Source organism: Furipterus horrens, unplaced genomic scaffold (genome assembly GCF_987537825.1).
Source record: "Furipterus horrens unplaced genomic scaffold, mFurHor1.1.pri manual_scaffold_1, whole genome shotgun sequence".
Taxonomy (NCBI): Eukaryota; Metazoa; Chordata; class Mammalia; order Chiroptera; family Furipteridae; genus Furipterus; species Furipterus horrens.
Window position 1 is genome coordinate 108936249 of NW_028327171.1, and position 24378 is coordinate 108960626.

Below are 24378 nucleotides of genomic sequence, written 5' to 3' on the forward strand. Positions count from 1 at the left end.
CAACAAGCTGGCTCTGGGCAGTCAACCCACTGGCACCGTGGCCTCTGTTCTCTCCAGACAGGGGCAGCAAGAGGCATTCCCCACTCGCCATTCCTCTTCTCCATTCCCTCCTCCTACGCCCAAATTTTCACCGACGCCTTGTGTTTGGACAGCTCAGATTCCTACAACCCCTGCCTGGGCCACCCCAGCTTTTCACCCTTGCGTCATTTTGCCATAGAGAAGGGTCATGGAAATGACAGTGGCATCTGGAAGGAGGACCTAAGCTGAGGTCCCAGCCAGGGTTCTCTGACAAAAGTACAGGCCCAGGCAGAAGTAAATACCAACTCTCACTTCCCTCTCCCTCTCCCTCCAATCAGCAACACCCTTCTGTGTTGTTCTAGTCCGTGACTTAGGACTTTAGGGATGTGCTGACTGCCATGCTTACTCAGACTGAGGAGAGGGAGGAGAGCAGAAGAATCATAATAGCCATTCAATGAGAAAACCAGAAAAACTGTGAAAAGCTCAGATAAATTAACTCAGAATATTTTACCTTTTCTCCTTCATCCCTGCAAACAGCAGTAAGTACAGCTGACAGGCAAAAATCCACATATAACTTCTGCTCCCCCAAAACTTAACTACTAATAGCCTACCATTGACTGGAAGCCTTACCAATAACATAAATAGTCGATTAACACATATTTTGTATGTTATATGTATTACATACTGTATTCTTACAATGAAGAAAGCTAGAGAAAAGAAAATGTCATAAAGAAAAGACATTCACAGTACTGCACATATTTACTGAAAAAAAAATCTGCATGTAAGTGGACCTGTGTAGTTCAAACCTGTGTTGTTCGAAGGTCAAGTGTAGGTACATTTTTACTGTGGAGAGTTACTATTAAGTTAGTAGAAAGTAGAAAATATGTTTGCCAAAGAAAAGCTTTCATTACAGAAAAATTATTATAACCAGATTAGAATCACCTCCTAGTTAAGAGGAAATAAAGCCCCTGTTGAATGTCTCTGTCATCACTAGAATACAATGTCACTTTTGACTAATTTAACTGAACCCCTGGAAGAGCTGAGTGACCTGAAGATCTAAATATCTGGGGGTCTCATGCCAGGAAACCCTCCCACACTCGCCCTGTGTCTGTGCCCCAGAACCCTAGTGTAGAGCCAAGTACAGGGAGTTACTAAATTAAGGATCATGAACCAGGAAGACATAAAATATATATATGTGCTTAAAGAACCTGGGGAACATGTGTATATAAAAAGTGAATGTAATTTGAAGACACTAGATCTAGACGAATCCAGGAAACAATCTAACACTTCAGGACAATATTGTGAGATCATCGAGGTGACCGGGAAAGAGCTCCTCTCTTACCCTAATCATATAGAACTGCTGGATAAAGTAGAATTTTTTTAAATGTTGGTATGTACCCAAGACTCAAAGCCCAGTGGGGAACTCGCAGGCATCAGACATGAAGAGGAAACCATTCAACAAATGAATGGACATGAAAGTCGAGGTGCGAGGGGGTGGGGGCTGGTGCCAGGGTGCTCCCAGTGGGTCAGGACCCGATGAAGGCCTGTGGGCTGGAGCAGGACTCTGACAGGGACCTGAGGAGCCTCAGGTCTGTGAAAGGCCACGCACTGCGTGAGGGAAGCCGAGTGTTATGCAGAGTGACCCTGTTACTAAAATCAAAACCAGAAAAATTCCAGCCACTGGCCTAGGAAAGAGGCCACAGCCACTCTGCGCCAAAAGGGGGATGAATCGCCCATAAAAATTGCAACTCCAGGCCCAAGCAAGTCAGAATTCACTATCTTTATGGTGAAAGAGCCCCAACTCAGAAGTGAACAGGAAAATCAGTCCAGGTGATACCTGGAAGACCCTGGCAGCAGCAGAATAAAACCACCCGGCAGGGCGCTGGCGCTCCCGGAGCAGGTGAGAAGTTAGAGACCCCACGAGAAACCAGCCACCTGATGGAGTTCCCGCACATTCAACAAACTGAGGGCCCTTCTATTCAGGAGGCAGAGATAACAGAATGATCTGTAGTACATTTTAAAAAGGATATTTAAAACATTCCAAGAAAGGAAAGAATAAATACCAACAACCAGAACAGTGTATTATTTGGGGGAAAAAGTCAGGAGGCTGTGAAAAAAATAGTATGAAAACAGTCTGAAAAAGAACCAAATCAAAGATACAGACACCAAAATTCCAAAATGAAACTTCAGTGTATGAATTAAACAACTGAAGAACAAAATGGGACGCCACTTGGCCGGGAATGGTCTGCTTGCAGCACTGGGGATGGGTCGGCACTGGGACCCGGCCGGCAGCTTCCCCGGCTCTCCCCTCGGGGCCACCACACCAAACTCTCCCCAGGCGTTTCCAGTCCTTTCTGTCTTCCCTCTGCTTGTGCCCAAGGAGCTGCTTTATTTAGGACAACAAGAGATTCTCTATAAGATGAAGCATTTCAACTCATTTCTAAGAGGACATGAAATTTTGCTACAATGTAAGCTGAAATGAGACTTTTTTGTTTCTAATTTCACTTTGTAGTACTGGGCACACCATCAAAGAAAAGTAATCAAAATAAAAAAAATAAAAGCATTCTGTTCAAGGAAAATATAAACAGAGACCTAGAATGAGTTGGATGGCAACTGTTCCTCTTTGGAAAAAATAAGTTTGTTTTACTACAATATAAATAAAACAGTTATTGTTCCAAAAAAAAAGAACAAAATGGTAAACTGGAAGAAATTTCTTATACAGTTTAGGGGAAAAAAAAAGAAAAAAAAAGTTAGAAATTATGGGAGAAAATTTTAAATACATGAAGTTTAGAATGAAAAGCTCCAACACCTGGTAGTGTTAGAAAGAAAATGTAGACAACAGGAGAGAGGAATCGAAGAGAAAATGTCTGATAATTTTCAAGAATAAGGATGTATCTCTGATTAAACAAGCAGATCAAGAATTTCCATTTTCTGTGTGTGGTGAGAACATTTAAAATCTACTCCCCTAACAACTTTCAAAGATGCAAGTATACATTTCAAGTGTAGTATTATTAACTATCAATCCCATGGTACACATTACATCCCCAGAACACATTCACCTTATGACTGGCAGCTGATACCCTTTGACCAACATCTCCCCACTTCCCCCTCCCCCACCTCCCAGCCCCCGGCAACCACTGCTCTTCTCTCTGCTTCTATGGTTCGGCTTTTTTAGATTCCATGTACAGATGAGATATAACATGTATTTCAACAAGAGGCCAACAACTCTAACAAAAGTGTTCAGGACCACAAACAACACACCGGATTAATCCTTCAAACCAGTTGAGTAACACGTGACTCTTCCCAGTGATATTAATCATATTACTCAGAATAGCAATTAAACAGGTCTTTAATCTGATGATTATATTACTCTAATTCTTTCTTTTCCTATGGCAGCCCTGGTACTACTTACTTCAGTTCTGGCATCGTTGGGGCATTCTAAGACGGGAAGAAATAAGTCTAGAATTTTGACTCTTCGGCAGAAACATCTGGAGTAGAAGGAAGAGGGACAAGCCTCAGGAAAGCCCCATTAAAAACTGGTTCCCTTTTCTCTGAGATGTCCTGCACCTGTGGTTAAGTCACCTCTCCTGACTTCCCCAGCTCCCAAACTTCCTGGGGGCTGCTCCCCCACCACAGGGTAGAAAAACCTAACTGAAGATGCCAGTGTGGCTGGAGAAGATGCCTATGGTTTTTCTCTCCACTTTTGCTGAAGAAAAAGAAGAGACAAGAATCACACCTATAAGCCAGGCACGGAACCCAAACCAGTGAGGCAGGCCATCTGTGAGACGAGAGAGAGTGGTGGGGACTGTGGCAGCTGAACAAGTGGAATAAAGCCCAGCTTTACTAGACCATCCAGTGTTTCAAGAAAATCTAGGAATCCTGGGTATCTGTGGTTAAGTCTATTTTTTTAATGTTAGTAACTAGTTCATACTGCCATTAAAACTAAGATAGGCAGATAAAACATATGTACAGGCTGAATCAGGCATGGCAACAGCCAGATTACGTCCCACAGCTTGCTCTTTTTCCCCAGGAGAAGTGGGGCACCTCCAAGGACACCCAGGACACTGCATATGTTCCACTTCTTAGACATGGCAGAGGAATTTCAGCCTGCTCACTGAACCAAAGAGTGAATCCCGATGCACTGCCCAGCTTGCAAAAAGTAGATTTGCATAACTTGGGTGCGATATTTCCTTCTAAACTCCCATTCTTCACTACATTTCCTGTCTTACAAGCAGCTTTTCAGTGTGCCTTATCCTCACTGTCAAGACTTTTACTGTCTGCAATTGGTTCTGCCCTCTAGGAGCTCTGAATAAGTAGTGTGTAGTAACCTGAATTGAAATACTGAGTGCCCAGAGCCAGTCCTTCATCCTCTGCCAGCTTCCAGGGGTGCGTCTCACAGTTAGTGGGTGCACAGAAAGATGAAAATGGAGACACACCTTGTCTGCCTGGAGACAGGGCTCCATCAGAGGGCAGAGGGGAAATGAAGCAGACAGAATCACTCTCCCGGATGAATTGAAAATAAGTTTTGGTTAAGATGCTGGTGCTCCTGATAAGCAGCAGAACTCCAACAATGGGGCATTTGGCACTGGGACTCTGCAGAAAAAGGCTTTGGAGACACGACCAAAGTAATGATGCCAACAGGCACCTACAGCCAGGAGGAAGCTAAACCCAGCAAATGGTGACACCTGGTGCTTCTTCGTGATTAAGGAACTCAGAATCTCATTTGTATTTAAAACATTTTTTTTTTGTCTTAGTGTTTTTTCCAACATTATGTTAGCTCTGAACCCCTGGGGAAGATCTAAGTTAACGTCCAGGAGAGTGTACAGAAGAATCAGGGAGGATTCAGAAGAACACACACCACCAGTATTAATACCACCTCACCCTCACCACCCAGTCCAATCCAGAGCTGGGAGCTGTTGAGGCTGCCAAAGGTGAGCTGGGAGGTCTGGGGCTTAAAGCAGCTCACTTCGCCTAGGGGCAGCCAAGAAGGTCAAGAATCAAAAAGCACCTCACAAGATCAGAAGAGCCTTGATCCCTGAGTAACCACTTGCAGGAGAGCTGCAGTGGAAAACAGTTCAACTCTCATCGAATTTTCTATGAACAAGAAATAAACTCTCACTGTGTTGAGCCACTGAGACATGCGGCTTGTCTGTCACTGCAGCATAGCCTAACCTGACTCTAACTAGACAAGCATCTAGAGCAGCGGTTCTCAACCTGTGGGTCACGACCCCTTTGGGGGTCAAATGATCCTTTCACGGGGGTCACCTAAGACCATCAGAAAACACATATATAATTACATATTGTTTTTGTGATTAATCACTATGCTTTTATGTTCAATTTGTAACAATGAAAATACATCCTGCATATCAAATATTTACATTATGATTCATAACAGTAGCAAAATTACAGTTATGAAGTAGCAACAAAAATAACTTTATGGTTGGGGGTCACCACAACATGAGGGTCACGGCATTAGGAAGGTTGAGGACCACTGATCTAGAGAGTAGTGTTAGTTTTAGAATGGGTATTATTAGTTACAATAGATGCAGGTCAAGTTTTATGTGTTATAGTGTGATCTGGATGGAGAGAGAGTAAGCAATCTAATAATGGACATGCAGATTCTGGAAGTCATATATATATATATATATATATATACACATATATATATATATATGTATATAATTTATTTATTTATTTTAATCCCCATCTAAAGATATGTTTACTTATTAGACAGACGGAAAGAGAAACATTGACCAGCTGCATCTCATACATGCCCCAATTGGGGATCAAACCCACAACCTAGGTATGTGCCCTGACTGGCAATTGAACCCACAACCTCTTGCTGTACGGGACAATGCTCCAACCAACTGAACCACCTGACCAGGGCTGGAAGTTGTTTGTCTTGATTCAGATCCCAAATCTACCCCTTACTATTTGTGTAACCTTGGGTAAGTTATTTATTCTAAGCATCAGTTTCCTCATCTTTAAAATATGGCACACATCTACCTTAAAGACCTCAAAAGATTATGAGATTAAATAAAATAATTCATGTGAAGTATTTAGTATGGTGCTTGACACCTGATAAGAACTTAAGTCTTAGTTATTCCTTATCCAGTGACATCCCAAAGCCTAAGTGAATAAAGCTGAATATGGAGATGAGGAAAGAAAAAGTTGGGAGTTACCACTCATTGTAGTCACAGTGCATAATCCTGTCACTTCAAGAAATACTTGAAAGACTAGTAAAAAACAAACCAGCCTCATAGAGGCTGTGCTAGGGGAGCTGGAGGTTGTGGTCCTCCATCCCCCCCTACACATACACACCATGGCAGAGACCTGTGCCCCAGTCCTGCTCCCTCATCTTCCTGGGCACAGCTAAACCAGTTTCCAGCCTCCTTGCTAGAACACAGTTTTTCAGACTAGAATGTAGGAGCAGAAGAGGCAAAGGTCACTCATTCCGTCCTGGCTGGTAAGACCCTCCTATGAGCAACACTCTAGACATTATGACCTTAGGAGCCACATGTGGCACATGTGGAAGATGGTGGAGTCTGGGTCCCTGAGACTTGCTTGGAGGAGCAGTGTCCACTGATCAGGGGACCCATTTGCACTTAGGTGAGCAAGAATAAACTTCCATCACGTCTGAGCCATTACATACTTTCGGACTTGTTTGTTGTAGCAGTTAGAAACTCAAATTCTCTAATAATGTATCCAATATTTTCTAATTTGAGTACTTATATTGGAAAAATATCATACCTTCAAAATGCAGGGTTTTCCTTTTGTTTTGTCAAGGTAAGTTGTAGTTATTTAGATAAACAATAGGGACAGACATCAAATTCACCTATCCTAAGCACCCCAGTTACTTCAAACAAGAGGCAAGTTTAAGTTGTTCTATCTGCTCCCTCCCCGATCACCTGGGTTCATCACTTCCTGACAACATTCTCTAAAACCTATTAATGCAGCAAAGAACCTCATGTCAGGCAGTCAGGGAAACAGGGGACTATGATATCACATCTTTATGCAACCTTGAGACAGCTCATTTCTTCAGCTGGGGGGCGGGGAGGAGACAGAACTGGGTCACCGTTAATCAAGTTAAACACATGAGCCTGGTTCACCCTCCTAAATATGCGCCACCACCGCCACCACCACCACCACCACCACCACCACCATCACCACCACCCCGCAGTCCTTTCTCTGGGCTAAGTTATCCTGCTACTTTCATTCCCCCATCCTTAAACATCCAACAGAAGGAAAGCTGGCCACTTACCCAATGCATGGATTGGTCCGGTACCTTGGCGCTGTGTAGGAGAAAGGAGAGATGTTCTTGTCTACAAAAGACCCAAACCCCAATCGGAAGTTGCTGGTGAGCTTCCTCATCTCCTCAGCGAGCTTGGTGCCAAGGCTGCGGATGTTGTCCAAGTCATCTTTCATGGACAGGGAGAGGTCCATCAGGTAGTACAAGTCCACGGGGTAATCCTCCACCTGTCGAACCTGCAGGCGGAAGGTCGTCTTGTCACCTGTGTCAATAGAGAGGCCATGCATGTTACAGGTCATCCGACTTGCTAGGGGCTAAAGGGATGGATTTTGCTTTCAAAGCTGATCCATCACTTACTTACTTTTCTCTAGTGACTGTGCACCGCTGAAGAAATATTTTTTTCTTGGAAGCAGAGAGACATAAAGGGATATGAGTGCCAAGGCTGAAGCTCAGGGTTTTCTGTCCAAACACCTGGCTCAGCATTTTTAAGGAAACTTTAACAACCAGTCTCCTCAGGGGTATTCTGTTTTCTCAGCAAAACAACATTGGGTAATCGGGGGACAGTGAACCAGACAATTACTTGGACACAAACTGGGTGAGAGCAGCCCACCAACCTCACACCAACCTCAGAGAAAGAACCAGCCACAGTGGGACTGTGGCCAGGAGGAGACTACACGGTGTACGTGACAGAAAATGGGGATGAAATTAACAAAAGAAGAGTACAGACACAAGTGAGGTGGGGGAGAGAGAGTGCAAGGTAACAGAGGGTGGGGACGCAAAAATGGTTCTTAAAACAGCCCCCATGCTCATGCCACATCACCTATTTCTATGCCTCTAGCTAGTTATCAGATAACAGTGTTTAGTTCTCGGGCTGGCTTTAGCTCAAGCAGTTACTTCATCATGGCAGACTAGGAATAGTATTTAGCTCTTGGGTACATTTGATGTTTTAGAACAGCAAAGACAAATCATTATCATCATAAATTATATGTGTAATGACTTCCAGCCAAGATGGAGGCATAGACAGACACATTGTCTCCCTCAACTAAGAAGAAATACAACTACCTCAAAACTAGAAACAACCAGAAGTTCCAGAAAATCAAACTGCATGGAAGTCCAACAAACAAAGATATAAATAAGAAATACTCATCCAGACAGGTAGGAAGGGGCGGAGCCAGGGTGGAGAGGACGCAGTGCGGTGGTGGCAGTTGCAGCGGCAGGCTGGCAGAAAACGCAGTCACACATTTTAAAAAGTCAGGAGGGACACCTGGGAACGTTCCTAGCTCCTCACGGGACCTCGCAGCTCACAGTCCCAGCACCGGCGAATATTAAGCCTCATTGCTTCTGACTGTGCAGACCAGTGGGGGTTGGGGTAGAGGCAAAAACTGCCAGTCTCACCAGAGGAAGGGACTGGCAAGCAGTATTCAATGTGATGAAAAACAACCTACAACCAAGATCACTCTATGCAGCAAAGCTATCATTTGGAATGGAAGGGCAGATGAAGTGCTTCCCAGACAAGGTGAAGCTAAAGGAGTTCATCATCATTAAGCCATTATTATATGAAATGTCAAAGGTGCTTAAGAAAAATAGATCAAAACTATGAACACTAAAATGACAACAAAGTCGCAACTATCAACAACTGAATCTAAAAAATAAAACCAAAATCCAACTCAGCAAACCAGAATAGGAACAGAATCATAGATATGGGGATCATTTGGAGGGTTATCAGCTGGGAGGGGGAAGGGGGAGAAATAGGGAAATGGTGCAGGGATTAAGAAGCATAATTGGTTGGTACAAAATAGACAGGGGGAAGTTAAAAATACAGGAAAGGGTGAAGCCAAAAAACTTTTATGTACGACCCATGGACATGAACTAAGGGGGGGTTGGGATTGATGGAGGGAAGGGGGGGTACTGTGCAGAGGGGAGCAAAGGGGAAAAAAATTGGAACTACTTTAACAACATAATCAATAAAATATACTTAGAACCTTAAAAAAAAGAAATTATATGTGTAAATACAGGAAGACAAGATTCCAAATTTTAGCCCCACCAAAAAAGGGGGCGGGGCAAGAAAACACACTACTAGATTTGTCTACCAGCTACAAGAAAAAGAAGTTTTCTGGTTTTACGATAAGATAGTCAGCGTTAACTCAGAAGAAAGAACAAAAAAGGCCAGTGTGTGAGAGGCATGGCCTCTGCAATCTCACCAGGAGGGTACACAGAAAGGCCCAGTTACCTCAGTATCTGGAGGACTCACACCAGGATAAAGAACCTAAATCACTTATAATCTCTAAAAGCACATTGTTGAGATCCAACTTCAAGAAGCAAATCATACCAGATAATTGTATCTGCCTTTGAACTTTCTGAGTATAAGAGCTATATACACACCTTCGAAATCTGGAGGTACTCTATGTGTTGAGGTGCAATAGCGAAGGTGGCCACACCTGCCCAAGGGGGTATCATGTCTCTGAGAAACCAAGCTTTCACCTCCATCTGACTGACAGCCGGCAAGCTGAAGCCTTTTTGAACTAGCAGGAAAGGGAATCCAATCCTGTGGGCTCCCTCTCCTCCAACCCCAGACAAGGCATACTTCATTAACTAGATCATAAAGAATAAAATGATGAAAAGATTTTAGTCCAAGTTCCAGCTCTGTCCCTTGTTTAGGAGTGCAACCTGAGCCTCAATTTCCTTAAGTAAGAAAATAAACATAATAACACAGCACTGATGGAGGTTATGAAGCACTCATGTGGGAGAAAAGTGTTTTGTAAGCAGCAAAAGCCTGCAGATGTCAAGTATGAGTATGATAATTACCATCTGCAGCTGGGATGACAGCACCGCGCTGCTTCCTCCATCCTGTCTTTGCGTGTGCTGTTCTAGTCGTCTGGTATAAGCCTATTTTTAAAAAACTATCAGTCTGACACAAATGGAAGTGTTTGAGATTTCTTCCAGAATGAGTTCTGAACGGCTGCAATGTCTGTCTCCAGGTCCAGTCAGGCAAACAGAGTTGGGCTCCTCCCAGCCTAGGAGGCCACCTCAGTGGGGGAGGGGGAGAAGGGAGGGGAAATCTAGGGGGAAGGAAGACCCTCCTTGGCCTTTCCATGGACAAACCACAACCCCATTTGGCCAGAGCCTGTAATCATGATCCCTCTGCCCAACCCCATGACCTTTTGCAGGGTTTTCTGCATTTTGTCACCTGTGCCCATTCCCCTAAATTCTCAGCTACACTTTCCTTTTATTCAGAATCCACTTCCACCTTTTTGTGGATTATGCATAATTAACAGATGAGCACTTTAGTTATGTCCAGGAAATGGGGAACTGGTTTGGATTCAGGGAGCCACCCAGGGGAAGGAAGGAGACACTAGCATTGGAGAGGAGGAGCTGGGGTGAAATTCAGACCTTGTCACCAAGAGCTGGACCTCAGGCTTCTTTAAACCTGCCCTCAGCTCAATTTATGGATTAGTAAAAGGGCAGGATGTTAATTACTTACTGTAGGGATTAAGAGACAATGTATACAAACACCATACAAATGCTTCTACACAAGAAAAACTTGGGCCTCAGTTACCCCCAAGTCAATTATTTAAACAATTTCCTATGGGAATAAAAAGAGACAGAAAACCCTGTCAGAAACTTGAGTGTTACAGCCTTGTGCATTAAACGTAATTCCAAATTTTCCGGACATAAAGACAAAGAGAAACAAGATATGATATATAGTCTTTCTGTATGCTAAGAGGGCATCTATTCTGAAATGAGAAATCTCTTGGTCCTAAATTCTAAGAGAGACTGGTCACTAAGAAAACATGTGCACCCACATTACAAAGAGGCTGCAAATGTTAAATATTTCTCCAGTTTTGCAGAAAGGGAGTAACAGCATTAATGTTCAGAATGAGGGTTTATTGCTACCTCAACCAAGCCTGATTTTAAATGCTTCAAACTCCTCAATGGCCCTTGGCAGTAATGGAATGTCCTGTCGGCAGATTTTGGAGGGAGCAACATTCCTGGACCCATTCTCAGGGTGGGAGTGTAGGAAACAAGGAAATAGTGACTCCCAAACCAGTAGAAAATCTTTAGTAACAAAGGGCAAATGTAATTAAAAGGGTCTTAAGGGCAAATGTAATGAGAGGATCTCTGAGAAGGGAGTTGACAGCATTAGCATATTTACAAATCACAATAGGGGCATTTAGATAATCGTGTTAGATTGTAACACTGGAGTAACCAGTAATGGAGAAACAGGGGAGAAGGAGAGGAGTGGGAGAGGCTAATCGCGTTAGGGAGGGGGAGCTAAACGCATTAGGTTGGAGGAGCTAAATGCGTTACTATAAAACCAGTTTCCTTTGTCTACTTGGCCCCCACATTCTCCTGGCTGTGAGTGTTACAGAAACAGGGGAGTCCAAAAATCCCCAGAGTTTGCTGCTGGGGGATGGGGAGAAGTAAGCAGCTTTTCAAATGCTTCCACATGCCTGAGGCTGGTGGCTACTGTCTTTCTTATGCAAAATGGCTTTAATGAATCCAAAGCCTCAGGCAGATGGGAGGAGTCTTGAACCAGGGGACGGTATGGAAAAGCACACAGAGCCTACGTAAGGGTCTGTGAATGGTCAGAACTGTTTGCAACGCCCACTGCGTCAGAGGACGCAGTCAGGGATATATAAGCAGCTGCAGACATTTTAGCTCAGACTCTCGCTCTCTGACTCGGGCACTCACTCGCGCTCTGGCGCTCTGACTCTCTCTGGCTCTCGCTCGTGCTCTCACTCTGAGACTCTCTCAGACTCTCGCGCTCTGACTCAGGCTCTCACTCTAGCTCTCGGGCTCTCTCGCTCTCGCTCTCGCTCTCTCGTGTGCTCCCTCCACGTGGCTTGGTGAAGGGGCCTTCTCCATGTGGCTTGGAGAAGGGGTCTCCAGGCTGCTTTAAGAGGCTCTCGCCATGCAGTTTTGAGAAGGAGAGAAGATCCACGCGGTTTTGCAGGAAGAAGGCAGTTTGCAAGGAGGCTGAGAATCCAGGTGGTTCTGCATTGAAAGCTGGAGGGCACCACAGCACAGAAAGGACCTCCCCAAACAGATTGAATGATTGGCAGCTGCTGGTAAAGCTGAACTGTGTTGGGAAAGTAGGGAAACAGTTTCTCTGACTTTCCTAAAACTAGCCTGGTTTGGAAGGGGGGGAGGCAAGGATATGTGTTTGTGGGTATTTTAAAGAGCATAAGACTTAACAACAGAAATCCGCAAATAACTAAATCTATATAACTGTTAAATAAACAATTCTTTTTCTTTTCACTAAACTCTGGTATTGAGAGTTATAATTTTGGCGGCGGGCAATCGGGCCCCTAACTAAAGAGCCCGTGGGTTTGTTTTCAACTGGAGCAGCCCAGGGGTTCTGTAACATGAGGGTGCGCCTGGTTCTGCAGACTCATGAATAAACACCTCGCTTTACTGCTCAAGTCCTGTGTCCCGGTTTTTACTGTAAGCGTTTCTCACAGGAGTTAAGCTGCAATGCACTGACTCCCCAACAAGGGTGGCCTCTAAGGTTAGCAAACTGAAGGGGGAGCCATTGCTGCATGCCAGGTGCTCTCTCTGCTGAGAAAAGGTCTGGAGCACATTTATGATCTTAGGGAACATGTCCGGAACCACATGCACTTAACCACACTCCAACAAAACATCCAGTCACCCAGTCCTGCACCACCTGAGGCTTAAAGCCAGTTACCACCTCTCCTGTGTCCAGCAGGGTACAGAGGCCTTCTCACCTGCTCTGTGGGTGCTGGGGCTGTGCCTGTCTCCAGTGACCCATTCCCACTGTAAGGGACAAAGAAGCCAGTGACTCTTAAGCCAGTAGGAGATAATTAACAGATAAATAGTGGAAAAGGGGCGGGGAAATGACACTCTGCAGCTCCTCACACAGATCTCTGGGATCAAAAGGAGGAAGACTGTCATCACCAAACACAGAGAAATGGGAAGATGTAGCTAGATAACTTTGCAAATAAGTTGGAGATAGACCTATAACTAGATTACCCTTAGTTAATCACAGCCTGAGTTAAGTAGTTAATCGCATTAGATTGTGAACCCAGAGTAACCAGTAATGGAGAAAGGAGAAGGAGAGGGGAGGGGGCATTAGTATAAAACCAGTTTCTTTGTCTACTTCAGGCCCCCATGCCCCCGGCGGGCTGTGCACCCAACTCTGCACACTTGTGAGTAAACGTCTCACTTTCCTGCTGAAGTCCTGTGTCCTGGTGTTTTATTCTGAGCATTTCTCACACCACCCACATGACCCCTCCTCTCTCATCTCCACGTAAGACCCTATGGGTTTATCTCCCTGTGTGGGCTGCACCCCTTCCCCCTTCGCTCTGGGGACATTCCACATAATTCCCGCTGCGGGTGAGCAGCAGGATCAGAGAAATAGGATAAAGCAAAATCAAAAGAAAAGCTGATCATCTTGCACCTGTAAGGATAAAACTACTCCTGCAGGCAGCCCCCCTTGAGTCCTCCTGGTTTTCCTGTTTCCAAAGCACCCACCCACCTCCCACTGTATTTTGCAGAGTTCTGGACACTGATTGGTTCTTACCTGGACGTTCCCCCACCACAATCAGGTATCAACTAGCATTCCACCTGAAATGGATTTTTTTTTTTAAAGCTTTCTTTTCTCTGTCCTCCCTTCAATAAAAAGTGACGTTTCTTCCTTAGGGACATGTATGGGATGACAAACAATTCCAGAGAGTGAAGGTAGAGATCTCCAGCTTCTTCTAAGAGTGATTATTTTTTCAAATGTTAAAGCAAAGCAGTACCTCAACAGATAAAGGCTCTTGCCATCCTCAAATAAATGCAAACAGTTTTTGATGCCCCAGAGTTATTAGAAACAGAAAGAAAGAATGGAAACATAAAACCAGCTGTATTGCAATAGGACTGCGGCTGAGCAGGGAATTAGGGCTCTAGCGCGCACTTCAGCTCTTCTGTTCACAGCAGAAGGTTATAGTAAGCCAGCATCAAACCCAGACCCAGAAGCCAAGACCCCCTCACTGGCCTAGAACAAGGCCGCTATGCCGCCCCATACCCCACTCTCCACCTCCGAATCCTGCTTCTTGACAGATGTAGCCATGGTTGGCCTCCAGTGTCTGCCCCCATGCACTAGGGCTCAGCATTCCTGGTTTCCTTGAAAACAGCTCTATCTGGGACAGTTTAGGCTGCTGTACCAAGTACCACAGACTGGGTGGCTTACAGACAACAGAAATTTAGTTCTCCCAGTGATGAGGCTGGAAGTCCGTGCTAGCCTGACAGAGCTCTGGTGCGAGCCCATGTCCGGTCAGACTGTCTCCTTCTTGCTATGTCCTCACATGGTAGAAGGGGTTCCCCGGGATCTTGGTTTTTTATTATAGCACTAACTCATTCTTTAGGGCTCTACCCTCATGACCTAGTTACCTCTCAAAGGCCCGTACCTCCTAATGCCATGGGATTGGGGGTTAGGATTTCAACTTTCAATTTTTGGGGGGGACACAAACATTCAGTCTATAGAAAATCTCATATCCTTCCAGTATCATCTTTTTAAGTGTGCACTGTCAATCTGGGTGGCAGAAGCTATACTTCAATCAGATAACTGCACCTACAAAGCAACCAATCACCAGCAGTTCAGTAAATAGCATGGTCCAGTGTCGGTTTCCTGGCTTTGATAACACTCTGGTTATGGAATATGTTATCACTGGGAAAAGCTGAGAAGGGCATATAGGAACTTGCTACTATTTTTGCAACTTATGAATCTATTTTTATTTCAAAATAAAAAGTTTTAAATTAAAAAAAAAAAAAGCTACCAATCAAGGGTCATATTTTTGAAAGGCCAAGGGAGTGAGACAAATGATGACTTAAGTAAACCCTTTCTAACTGCTCCACCTCTAGCTTTTTACCATTTCAATAAACTTTATTCTAAAGTTTACATTCTTTCTTAAGGATTTTATGTCCCTTGTTAAGGCTTTTTAAAGATTATTATCCTGACATTTTCAGGATTGAAAACAAAATGGAAACTATGACCCTGTGTTTATACAAAATCTTGCTTCAATTCTGGCAATTCCTCAAAACATTAAACACTGAATAACCACATGACCCAGCAATGCTACTCCCAGCTATATATACTTAAGAATATTGAAAACATGTCAACACAAAAACTTGTTCATGAATGTTCACAGCAGCATTAGTCACAATTGTCCCAAAGTAGAAACATCTCAAATATTCATGTACTAAAATGTGGTACAACAATTTAATACACAATGGAATATTACTTGACCATAAAAAGGAGGTCCTGATCTGTGCTATAACATGGATGAATCTTGAAAATGTTTTGCTGAGCCTTTATTGAGGGTCCGGTCAAGATGGTGGTGTAGGCAAACATAGCTCACCTCTTTGCACAACTGTAACAGAACCCACAGGCCATTTAGTTAGGGGCCCGATTGCCCGCCACCAGAATTACAACTCTCAGTACTAGAGTTTAGTGAAAAGAAAAAGAACTGTTTATTTAACAGTTAAATAGATTTAGATTATTTGCGGATTTCTGCTGTTGAATCTTATGTTCTTTAAAATACCCACAAACACATAGCCCTGCCTCCCCCTCCCAGACCTGGCCAGTCTTAGGAAAGTCAGAAACACCGTTTCCCTACTTCCTAGGCACAGCTCAGCTTTACCAGCAGCTGCCAATCACTCAATCTGATTGGGGAGGTCCTTCTGTGCTGTGGTGCCCTCCAGCTCTCAGTGCAGAACCGCCTGGATTCTCAGCCTCCTTGCAAACTGCCTTCTTCCTGCAAACCACGTGGATCTCCTCTCCTTCTCAAAACTGCATGGCGAGAGCCTCTTAAAGCGGCCTGGAGAGCCCTCTCAAAACCACATGGAGAAGGCCCCTTCACCAAGCCGCATGGAGGGAGCTCAAGAGAGAGCAACCTGGAGAGCCCCCTCCTTCAAACCACATGGAGGGAGAGTGCGAGAGCGAGTGAGAGAGCCAGAGAGCAAGAGCAAGAACCAGCCAAAATGTCCGCCGCTGCTTATATATCGCTGACTGCGTCCTCTGATGCAGTGGGTGTTGCAACCAGTTCTGACGATTCACAGAACCTTACCCAGGCTCTGTAGGCTCCTTCCCTACCATCCCACAGTTCAAGACTCCTCCCATCTTCTTGGGCCTTGGAAGTATCAAAGCCATTTTGCATAACAAAGACACTAGCAACTAGCCCCAGGCATGTAAAAGTGTCTTAAAAGCTGCTTCCTTTTCCCCATCCCCCAGTCACAAACTCTGGAGTTTGTTTTTGGACACCCCTGTTTCTGTAACATAACCACATCAAAATTACAACTAAAATATAGAACAACCATCAGCCAGGACTGTCAGAATTGAGTGGAATGGAAGTCTGACAACTACGAAATTAAAGAAACCACATCCATCGAGATGGGTAGGCAGGAGGGGCAGACACGGAACAGGCTGGTCCCACACCCGTGTGTAGTGGATAAAATCTCGGAAGGGATATCTCAGGAGTGAGGAGTCCCAGCTCCACACCAGGCTCCCCAGCCCAGCGTTCCAGTGACAGGAGGATAAGACCCCATGACTTCTGGCTACAAAACCAGCGAGAATTGAGTAGGTGGAAGAAACTACTGGAGCCCCAAGCAGTTCCTTTCAAAGAACCCACACAGGGACTCACTGACTCAGACTCACTCCCTGTGGGCTCTGGCACCAGGGTGGCAGCTTGAGGGGCTCCAGTGGTATACAGAGAGAAACTGAAGTGTCTGTCATCAAGGCCAGCAGAGGCCATTGTCCCTTTTCTGGGCCCTCCCCCCACAAAGCCAGCAGGCTACTGCCATATCTGAGACTCCATCAACCTGGCTAACTCTGTTTGACCTCTCTTGGAGGTCCCCAGAGACACTGCCCCACCCAACTGATGGGCCCACCCAAGCTGCTTTTCTATATTAATGGCTGATCTAGGCACCTGCTTCACAATTTCCTAAATCCTACAACAAGCAACAGCTGGTCTCAGAGAGCTCTAGGCCCAGAACTACCAGCAGCCAACTTAGATTCAGAGTTTGGCTTTGCCTAGGACCTCCAAGCCCAGCACAAGTAGCAGCCATCTCAGATTGCTTAATAGGCATGCAGGGCGCCCTGGGCAAACCACAGTGGGGACTGACCTTGGTCTGTACTGCCCAGGAAGCCCAAAGGCCAACACACCCAGTGGACAGCTATACACCACATCGGAGCACTACCACCCTGCCCCTGCACAGTTGATCCTTCATGGAGGACAGAGGCTGGTGGTCAGTCAGTGGTCACAGCCAATCCTTGCAGCTGACTGGCCTGGGTAAATACCTCCCATTAATCTGCCAACAGCAATCAAGGCTCAACTACACGAAGGGTGTACTTAGCCCACACAGAGGGCACACCTATAGTGCCCAGCTTGGGTGACAGGGGAGGCTGTGCCACTGGACCCTACAGGATACCTACCCACATTAGGCCACACTAACAAAACAGAGTCAAATCAGCTCTACCCAATACACAGAAACAAACACAGGAAGTCTGCCAAATTGAGGAGGCAAAGAAATATGGCCCAGATGAAAGAACAGAACAAAACCCCAGAAATAGAACTAAATGAAACGGAGACAGCCAGCCTATCAGACACAGAGTTCAAAACACTGGTGATAAGGATGCTCAGAGAAATAATTGAGTACGGCCACAAAATAAAGGAAGAAGTGAAGGTTATACAAAGTGAAATAAAGAAAAACATACAGAGAACCAACAGTGACGGGAAGGAAACTGGGATTCAAATCAACGATTTAGAACAAAAGTAAGAAATACATATTCACCTAGAACAGAAAGAAGAAAAATCGAAAAACAAGGAGAAGATTAGGCACCTTTGGGACAACTTTAAACATACCAACACCTGAATCACAGGGGTGCCAGAAAGAAATGAGGAAGAGCAAGAAATTGAAAACTTATTTGAAAAAATAATGAAAGAAAACTTCCCAAGTTTGGCAAAGGCAACAGACATACAAGTCCAGGAAGCACAGAGAGTCCAAACAAGTTAGATCCAAAGAGGACCACACCAAGATACATCATAATTAAAATGCCAAAGATTAAAGATAAAGAGAGAATCTAAAAGCAGCAAGAGAAAAGAAGAGAGTTACCTACAAAGGACTTCCCATAAGACTACCAGCTAATTTCTCAAAAGAAATTTTGCAGGCAAGAAGGTACTGGCCAGAAGTATTCCAAGTGCTGAAAAGCAAGGACCTACAACCAAGATTACTCTATCCAGCAAAGCTATCATTTAGAATGGAAGGGCAGATGAAGTGCTTCCAAGACAAGGTAAAGTTAAAGGAGTTCTTCATCACCAAGCCATTATTACGTGAAATGTTAAAGGGACTTATTTAAGAAAAAGAAGATCTAAAATATGAACACTAAAATGACAATTCACACCTATCAACAACTGAATCTAAAAATAAAAGCAAACTAAGCAAACAACCAGAACAGGAACAGAATCATAGATATGGGGATCATTTGGAGGGTTATCAGCTGGGAGGGGGAAGAGGGAGAAATGGGGAAATGGTGCAGGAATTAAGAAGCATAATTGGTTGGTACAAAATAGACAGGGGGAAGTTAAGAATAATATAGGAAAGGGTGAAGCCAAAGCACTTACATGCACGACCCATGGACATGAACTAAGGAGGGGATTGCTGGAGGGAACTGGGGTACCAGGCAGAGGGGGGCAAAAGGGAAAGAAACTTGGACAACTGTGACAGCATAATCAATAAAATATACTTTAAAAAATGTTTTGCTAAGTGAAAGAAGCCAGACATAAAAAGCCACATATTATATGATTTAAATGAAATGTCCAAAATAAGTAAACCAGAGTTAGAAAACAGATAGGCCGAGTTCAAGACTGAATGTGGTGGGGAGGGAGACGACAAGGAGTGGCTGTTAACAGCACAGGTTCTTTCTGGAGTGAAGAAAATGTTCTCAAAGTAAACAGTGGTGATGGTTATACAAGTCTGCAAATATACTACATGCCACTGAACTGTGCACTTTGAAATGGTGAATTTTATGGTAGATGAGTTATATCTCAATTAAAAAAGAAACACAAAACAAAACAAAATCCTGCTTAAAGTAGACAAAAATGTTTTTCCAGGCTTCTCCTGGAACGGGTTTTGCCTGGGTGAGGTCTCTCACATGATGCTGAGACTTGTTTTCGGCTAGTCTGATACAAGGCTGACAAAGTGTTACATTTCACTCAGCAAACACCTATTAGGAGGTACCAGGGAGCAGGGCAAGGGGAGGAGAGACAAAAGCAACTCTAAGCATGCACAGCTAATGCCTTCACCAGGGTCAGGAGTCGTTACTCTGAGTATGCCCGTGATGAACTACAACATACCATTTTCTCCTTCCCCCAAATGAAAATAAATATCCAGTGATTTGCCTGTATTTTTCTTCAAATATTAACATTTTCAAAATGTTAAGAAGCATCACTGGCTTCAAGTGTTTCTATATTTGAGAAACATATCCACAAGGTTCTTAACCTTGAATAATTCATATTTTCATCAGATCTGCTCCTGGCCTCCTTCACCTCTACAGACTGAAACATCCTTACAGTTTCAGTATCTGTGCAGGGCAGCCAGCTCTCTGTTACCTTGACCTCCCAGCAAGAGGCGCACCACCACTAAGCTTTCCACAGGACCAGGGCTGCACACAGTGCCCACAATCCGATTTTGTATGAATGCAGGATCACAGTTTCCATTTTATCTACAATACCAGGAACTGCATCGTAATGCTTAGCAGGCGATGTGACTACACTGAGGAAGGTAAGTGAATTTCCCTTTTCTTTAATGGAGCACACATCGAGCTTCCCACATAACTAAGTATTGTGCATAAATTTAACACCAAGAGAACTTTGCCCAAGGAGGCTGCCCTCACTCTCATCACTTCTTTAGCTCCTCTTTGGGGGCTGTTTCTAAAGACAGTTAATAAGTTAAACCCAACAGCAGTTTCTCAACCTTACAGTCACACCTTAATTCTGATTTTAAAAACTGGAATTAACACTATGACATCTCTTGGTTTATGTGACCTCCAACTCTTTCCTAAACTAAATCTACCCCTAAAGAATAAGAAGGTGCCATCATGAAGGATATTTCTTAAAGACTCTGAGAGCAATTCTATGAGAAGTTCCAAAAATATTAAAGCCTTCCTCAGTGAAGACCATGAAACTCTTTTGGAGGTATGAATTTCAGTCCTTGTTTTCAAAGATTATTGACTAAAAACTATATACAATTATAAATACATTATAAGTATATGAAAAACACTAACATGTGAATAAAGACAGAGGATCTAATAAAAAGGGAAAATAATACTATGTTAAAGTAGATCTTCTAAAAATTTCCTAAAGAAGGGGAAGGGTCCAGTCAAGGAACTAAGTAAATGACCCACGGACATGGACAACAGGGTGGGGACTGACTGTGGGACTAGGGGGAGGCAGGCAGAGCAGGGGAGAGCAATGGGGCAAAGATGGGACAACTGTAATTGAACAATAAAAAAAAAATGGAAAAAATATCTAAAGCAAATATGACAAAAATATTAAATTAAACCTATTAAATTAAAAAAACTTTTCCTTCAGGTTGCTGTTATACTGTTATTACAATAAAAAGAAAAACATATCATTCACCTTGGTTGATAACCATTCTCACCCCAGACCATGTTCCAATATCTCAGTAGTCTACCACAACCCCTACATCCCTTCTCGGTCAAAGCCCTTGACCCTGAGCCTATCTGCACAGAAGGAGATGCGTTATTTTCCCATACAGGACTTCGCCAAACATCTGTCCACAGAAAGGCTCAGTTGCCTTTTGCATCCACTCACACAACTTCGTTGAGGCTCCCTTCCTTCTCTCTCTGAACTTGGTGTCTCACTAAACACAAAGGCTAAGTGTCATTTACAGTGAGATGACTTCCGAAAGTAGCAATTTCAGCTAATCCCAGCACTAATCCCTGGACCATCCAGTGGTTTGTGCCTCTCTATCCAGCAGGGCCACTACATCCTTCTTTTATTTATCTCCAAGATAATTCAATAGGCAAATAAAACATTTCTCAAATACATGATGACTCAGGGCTCTAAGAAAAACAAGAAGCATTACTGAGTGCTTGTGATGTGCAGAGCTGTACTAAATCCATTTCTGAGACACTGAGAACCCCTATTCAAACCCATATCTAGCTGATTGCAAAATGTACATCTCTGGCCATTACTCTTTGAAAACAATTACTTTATCTTTTTAAAAGTGCATTTATACAAAAAAACAAACAAACAAAAAAAAAAACCCCACCAAATTTAGGCCACTGAACATAGCTGTGAGAAATGAAGGTGAGACAGACCCTGAGATGCTAAGGGTGGGTGGGGTCAACTGCCCAGAGCCCCTGAGCAAGCCCCAGAGCCATGCTAGAACCCAGAACAGCCAACCAGACCCATGATTTTTTCACTGTGCTGAGTTTCCCAGAAATCTAAGCAAGCACCTAGAAACAGTGGCCACCACTGGTTTCCTAGATGATGGGATAGAAAAAAAGGCTACAAATCAATGGAATTTGGAATTCCATTGATTGAGAGAATTCCTTCTCTCAACAATGAGCTATTTCTTAATTTAACAACATGCACAACGATCTTTTGACATCCAAGGATTCTAATATGCAGAATACTGGATAACAAAAGTGGCAAACCAGAAACAACAATGAGTTCTGCAGTCACAAAGACCTGGGACTGAGTCAGATTCACCACATGTACTGGGAGAACTTCAGCGGGTTACTCTCCTCATGTATAAAATTGTATTGGCTACTGTTGTGGACCAAGTGCGAGAACCAAACGGTCAGAGACAACCAAATTAGAATTTAAAGAGCCTTTATTAGCTGACCAGCGACTGCCCACCTGTCCGCAAGCTGGACTTAGGTGAGCAGCCCCAACCCTGGGGTCTGGGGGCCTTATAAAGCATTCCTGTTCCTGCAGGTGCAGGAACTTGGACAGAAATACAGCTTGTATAGACAAAAATTTTCTACTATTCCCCAGGTCATTGCTCAAAGGAACAGGTCACTGCTCAAAGGAATAACAGTTAGGGTAAGTTCCCTGTTCCGCTTGGTCGGAGCATGCAACCGCAGGGGTCTGGTTTCCAGGACCCAAGTCCAGCTAATGACCCTACTGGCCGGACACCTGAAAAATACCTTCTAACAGCTACCTTAGGTAGTTCAAGTATTTAGCACATAGTAGGCGTGCAAATCTGCTAGTTTCCTTATATTACAACCAACTGTAGGGCCTGCAGAGGCACCAGGGTCTTAAAACAAAATCCTTTTACTATAGAAGTTTGTCCCTTTCGAATGTCACTGACTTAAATGGAATCTGGTGACAGGAAAAAGTCCTTTCTCCCAGAAGTTGCACCTTCCCTGAGAAACTTGCATTTACTGCATCTTCCTATAAGAACCAGTAACATTACTCATGATATAGCTAAAAGGTTGAAACAACCCAAGTGTCCACTGATGAGTGAATGGATAAACAAAATACAGTGCAGACACACAATGAAATATAACCCTGCCTTAAAAAGACAATCTTGACACATCCTACAGCATGGACAAACCTTGAAGACATGATGCTGAGTGAACTAAGCCAGTGACAAAAGGACAAACACTGTCTGAGTGCACTTATGTGAGGTACCTAGAGCAGTCAAACTCACAGAGACAGAAGTGGAACGGTGCCTGCCCGGGGCTGGGCGGGAGGAGGAGTTACTCTTTAATGGACACAGAGTTTCAGTTTGAGAAGATGCAAAAAGTTCTGGGCGTGGAGTGGGGTGATGGTTGTACAACATGGTGGGTGAACTTAATGGAACTGAGCTATACAGTTAAAAATGGTTAAAATGGTAAATTTTATGTTACATATATTTTACCACAATTTTAAAAACAGCAAAGCTATCCTGTCCTTCCACAGGGGCCCTGTACGCTGTTTCCTAGGGTCTGGGCATGCCTTCCCGACCCCCCGCCTTGGCTCGCTTCCCCATCGTTCATATGTCCCACCTCCGGGCACTCACCAGGCCGCAGGGTCACAGCGATCTCCTGTGGTGTCATCTGAATGACGTCTAAGCCTGCAGAGCTGGAGCCCTTACTGCTGAGAGGCAGGCTCCGCAGAACCTGGGTGATGCTGGCCGGGCTCTCAAACTCATCTCCACAGCCATTTTTGACCAGGTTTGCCCTCAGGTCACACCGCGAAGTGACAGACCGCGGGCTGCCGAAGTTCTAGGCAAAGAAACAGAGGAAAAAAGCAGGAGGTGGTCAGACTGTCTCTCCAGAACACCTCAGGTTGTAGAGCCATCACTCTACTTTCATTTTCTGAAAATGGAGAAATGATAATCCACACCCCAAATGACTCACCAAGTATTAGGAGGATTGAGGGGCTGGATATGAAAGCATTTCGTAAACTGTAAATACATAATAAAAATGTTTGGTTTCATGGTGTTTTTTTGTTCTTTGTTTTTTTTTAATTCTCACCTGAGGATATCTTTTTCTTCCATTGATTTTAGAAATGGAGGGAGGGAGGGAGGAAGAAAGAGAAACATCTACCCATTGCCTCCCGTATGCGTCCCAACCAAGGTTCACACCAGCAACCTAGGTATGAGCCCTGACCGGGAATCGAACCTGCAACCTTCCAGTGCACAGGGCAAAGCTCCAACCAACTGAGCCACCTGGCCAGGCACGGTTTCATGGCTGTTTTAATGGTCAAAATGTGCCTTTAAAAATGCGCCTGTCTACATGATTAGCAGGAAAGAGTAACTAAAATGGTCGTAAGTTGTGTAACTAAAATTTTTTGAAAGATGCAAGTATCCAAGTTAGTCCTCATTCGGGCAAGCAAGAGTTAACTTGTGAACTGTTCACTCATTTATCTGTCCAGCAGGCTTAGCGCCCTGCACAGCCACTGAGAGGGCAATGTCGCCATGCATACTATATACTGTGACCTAGAGGTCCACTTCTAGAAAGTAAATCGAAAGAAAGGGAAACTGTAAGATACGTACTGCAGTGTTATTTAGAATAGTATAATCTTATGAATTTGTAAACCTAAATCCCTAAACCATAAAAAATACAATTTATCATCCCGATAGCACAGCCATTACAA

At 44.0% G+C, this 24378-nt stretch overlaps 1 protein-coding gene across 1 annotated transcript in view; it reads right to left on the reverse strand.

Annotated features, from left to right (window-relative positions):
- The window catches only part of ITGB5 (integrin subunit beta 5), a 126007-nt gene that overhangs the window by 81190 nt on the left and 20439 nt on the right, over positions 1-24378 (reverse strand). Inside the window, exons 3-4 of the mRNA XM_090277756.1 lie at positions 23300-23504; positions 7280-7529 (exon numbers count right to left, since the gene is read on the reverse strand). Of these exons, the coding sequence (XP_090133882.1) occupies positions 7280-7529; positions 23300-23504 (455 nt within the window). The remainder of the gene's footprint in view (positions 1-7279; positions 7530-23299; positions 23505-24378) is intronic.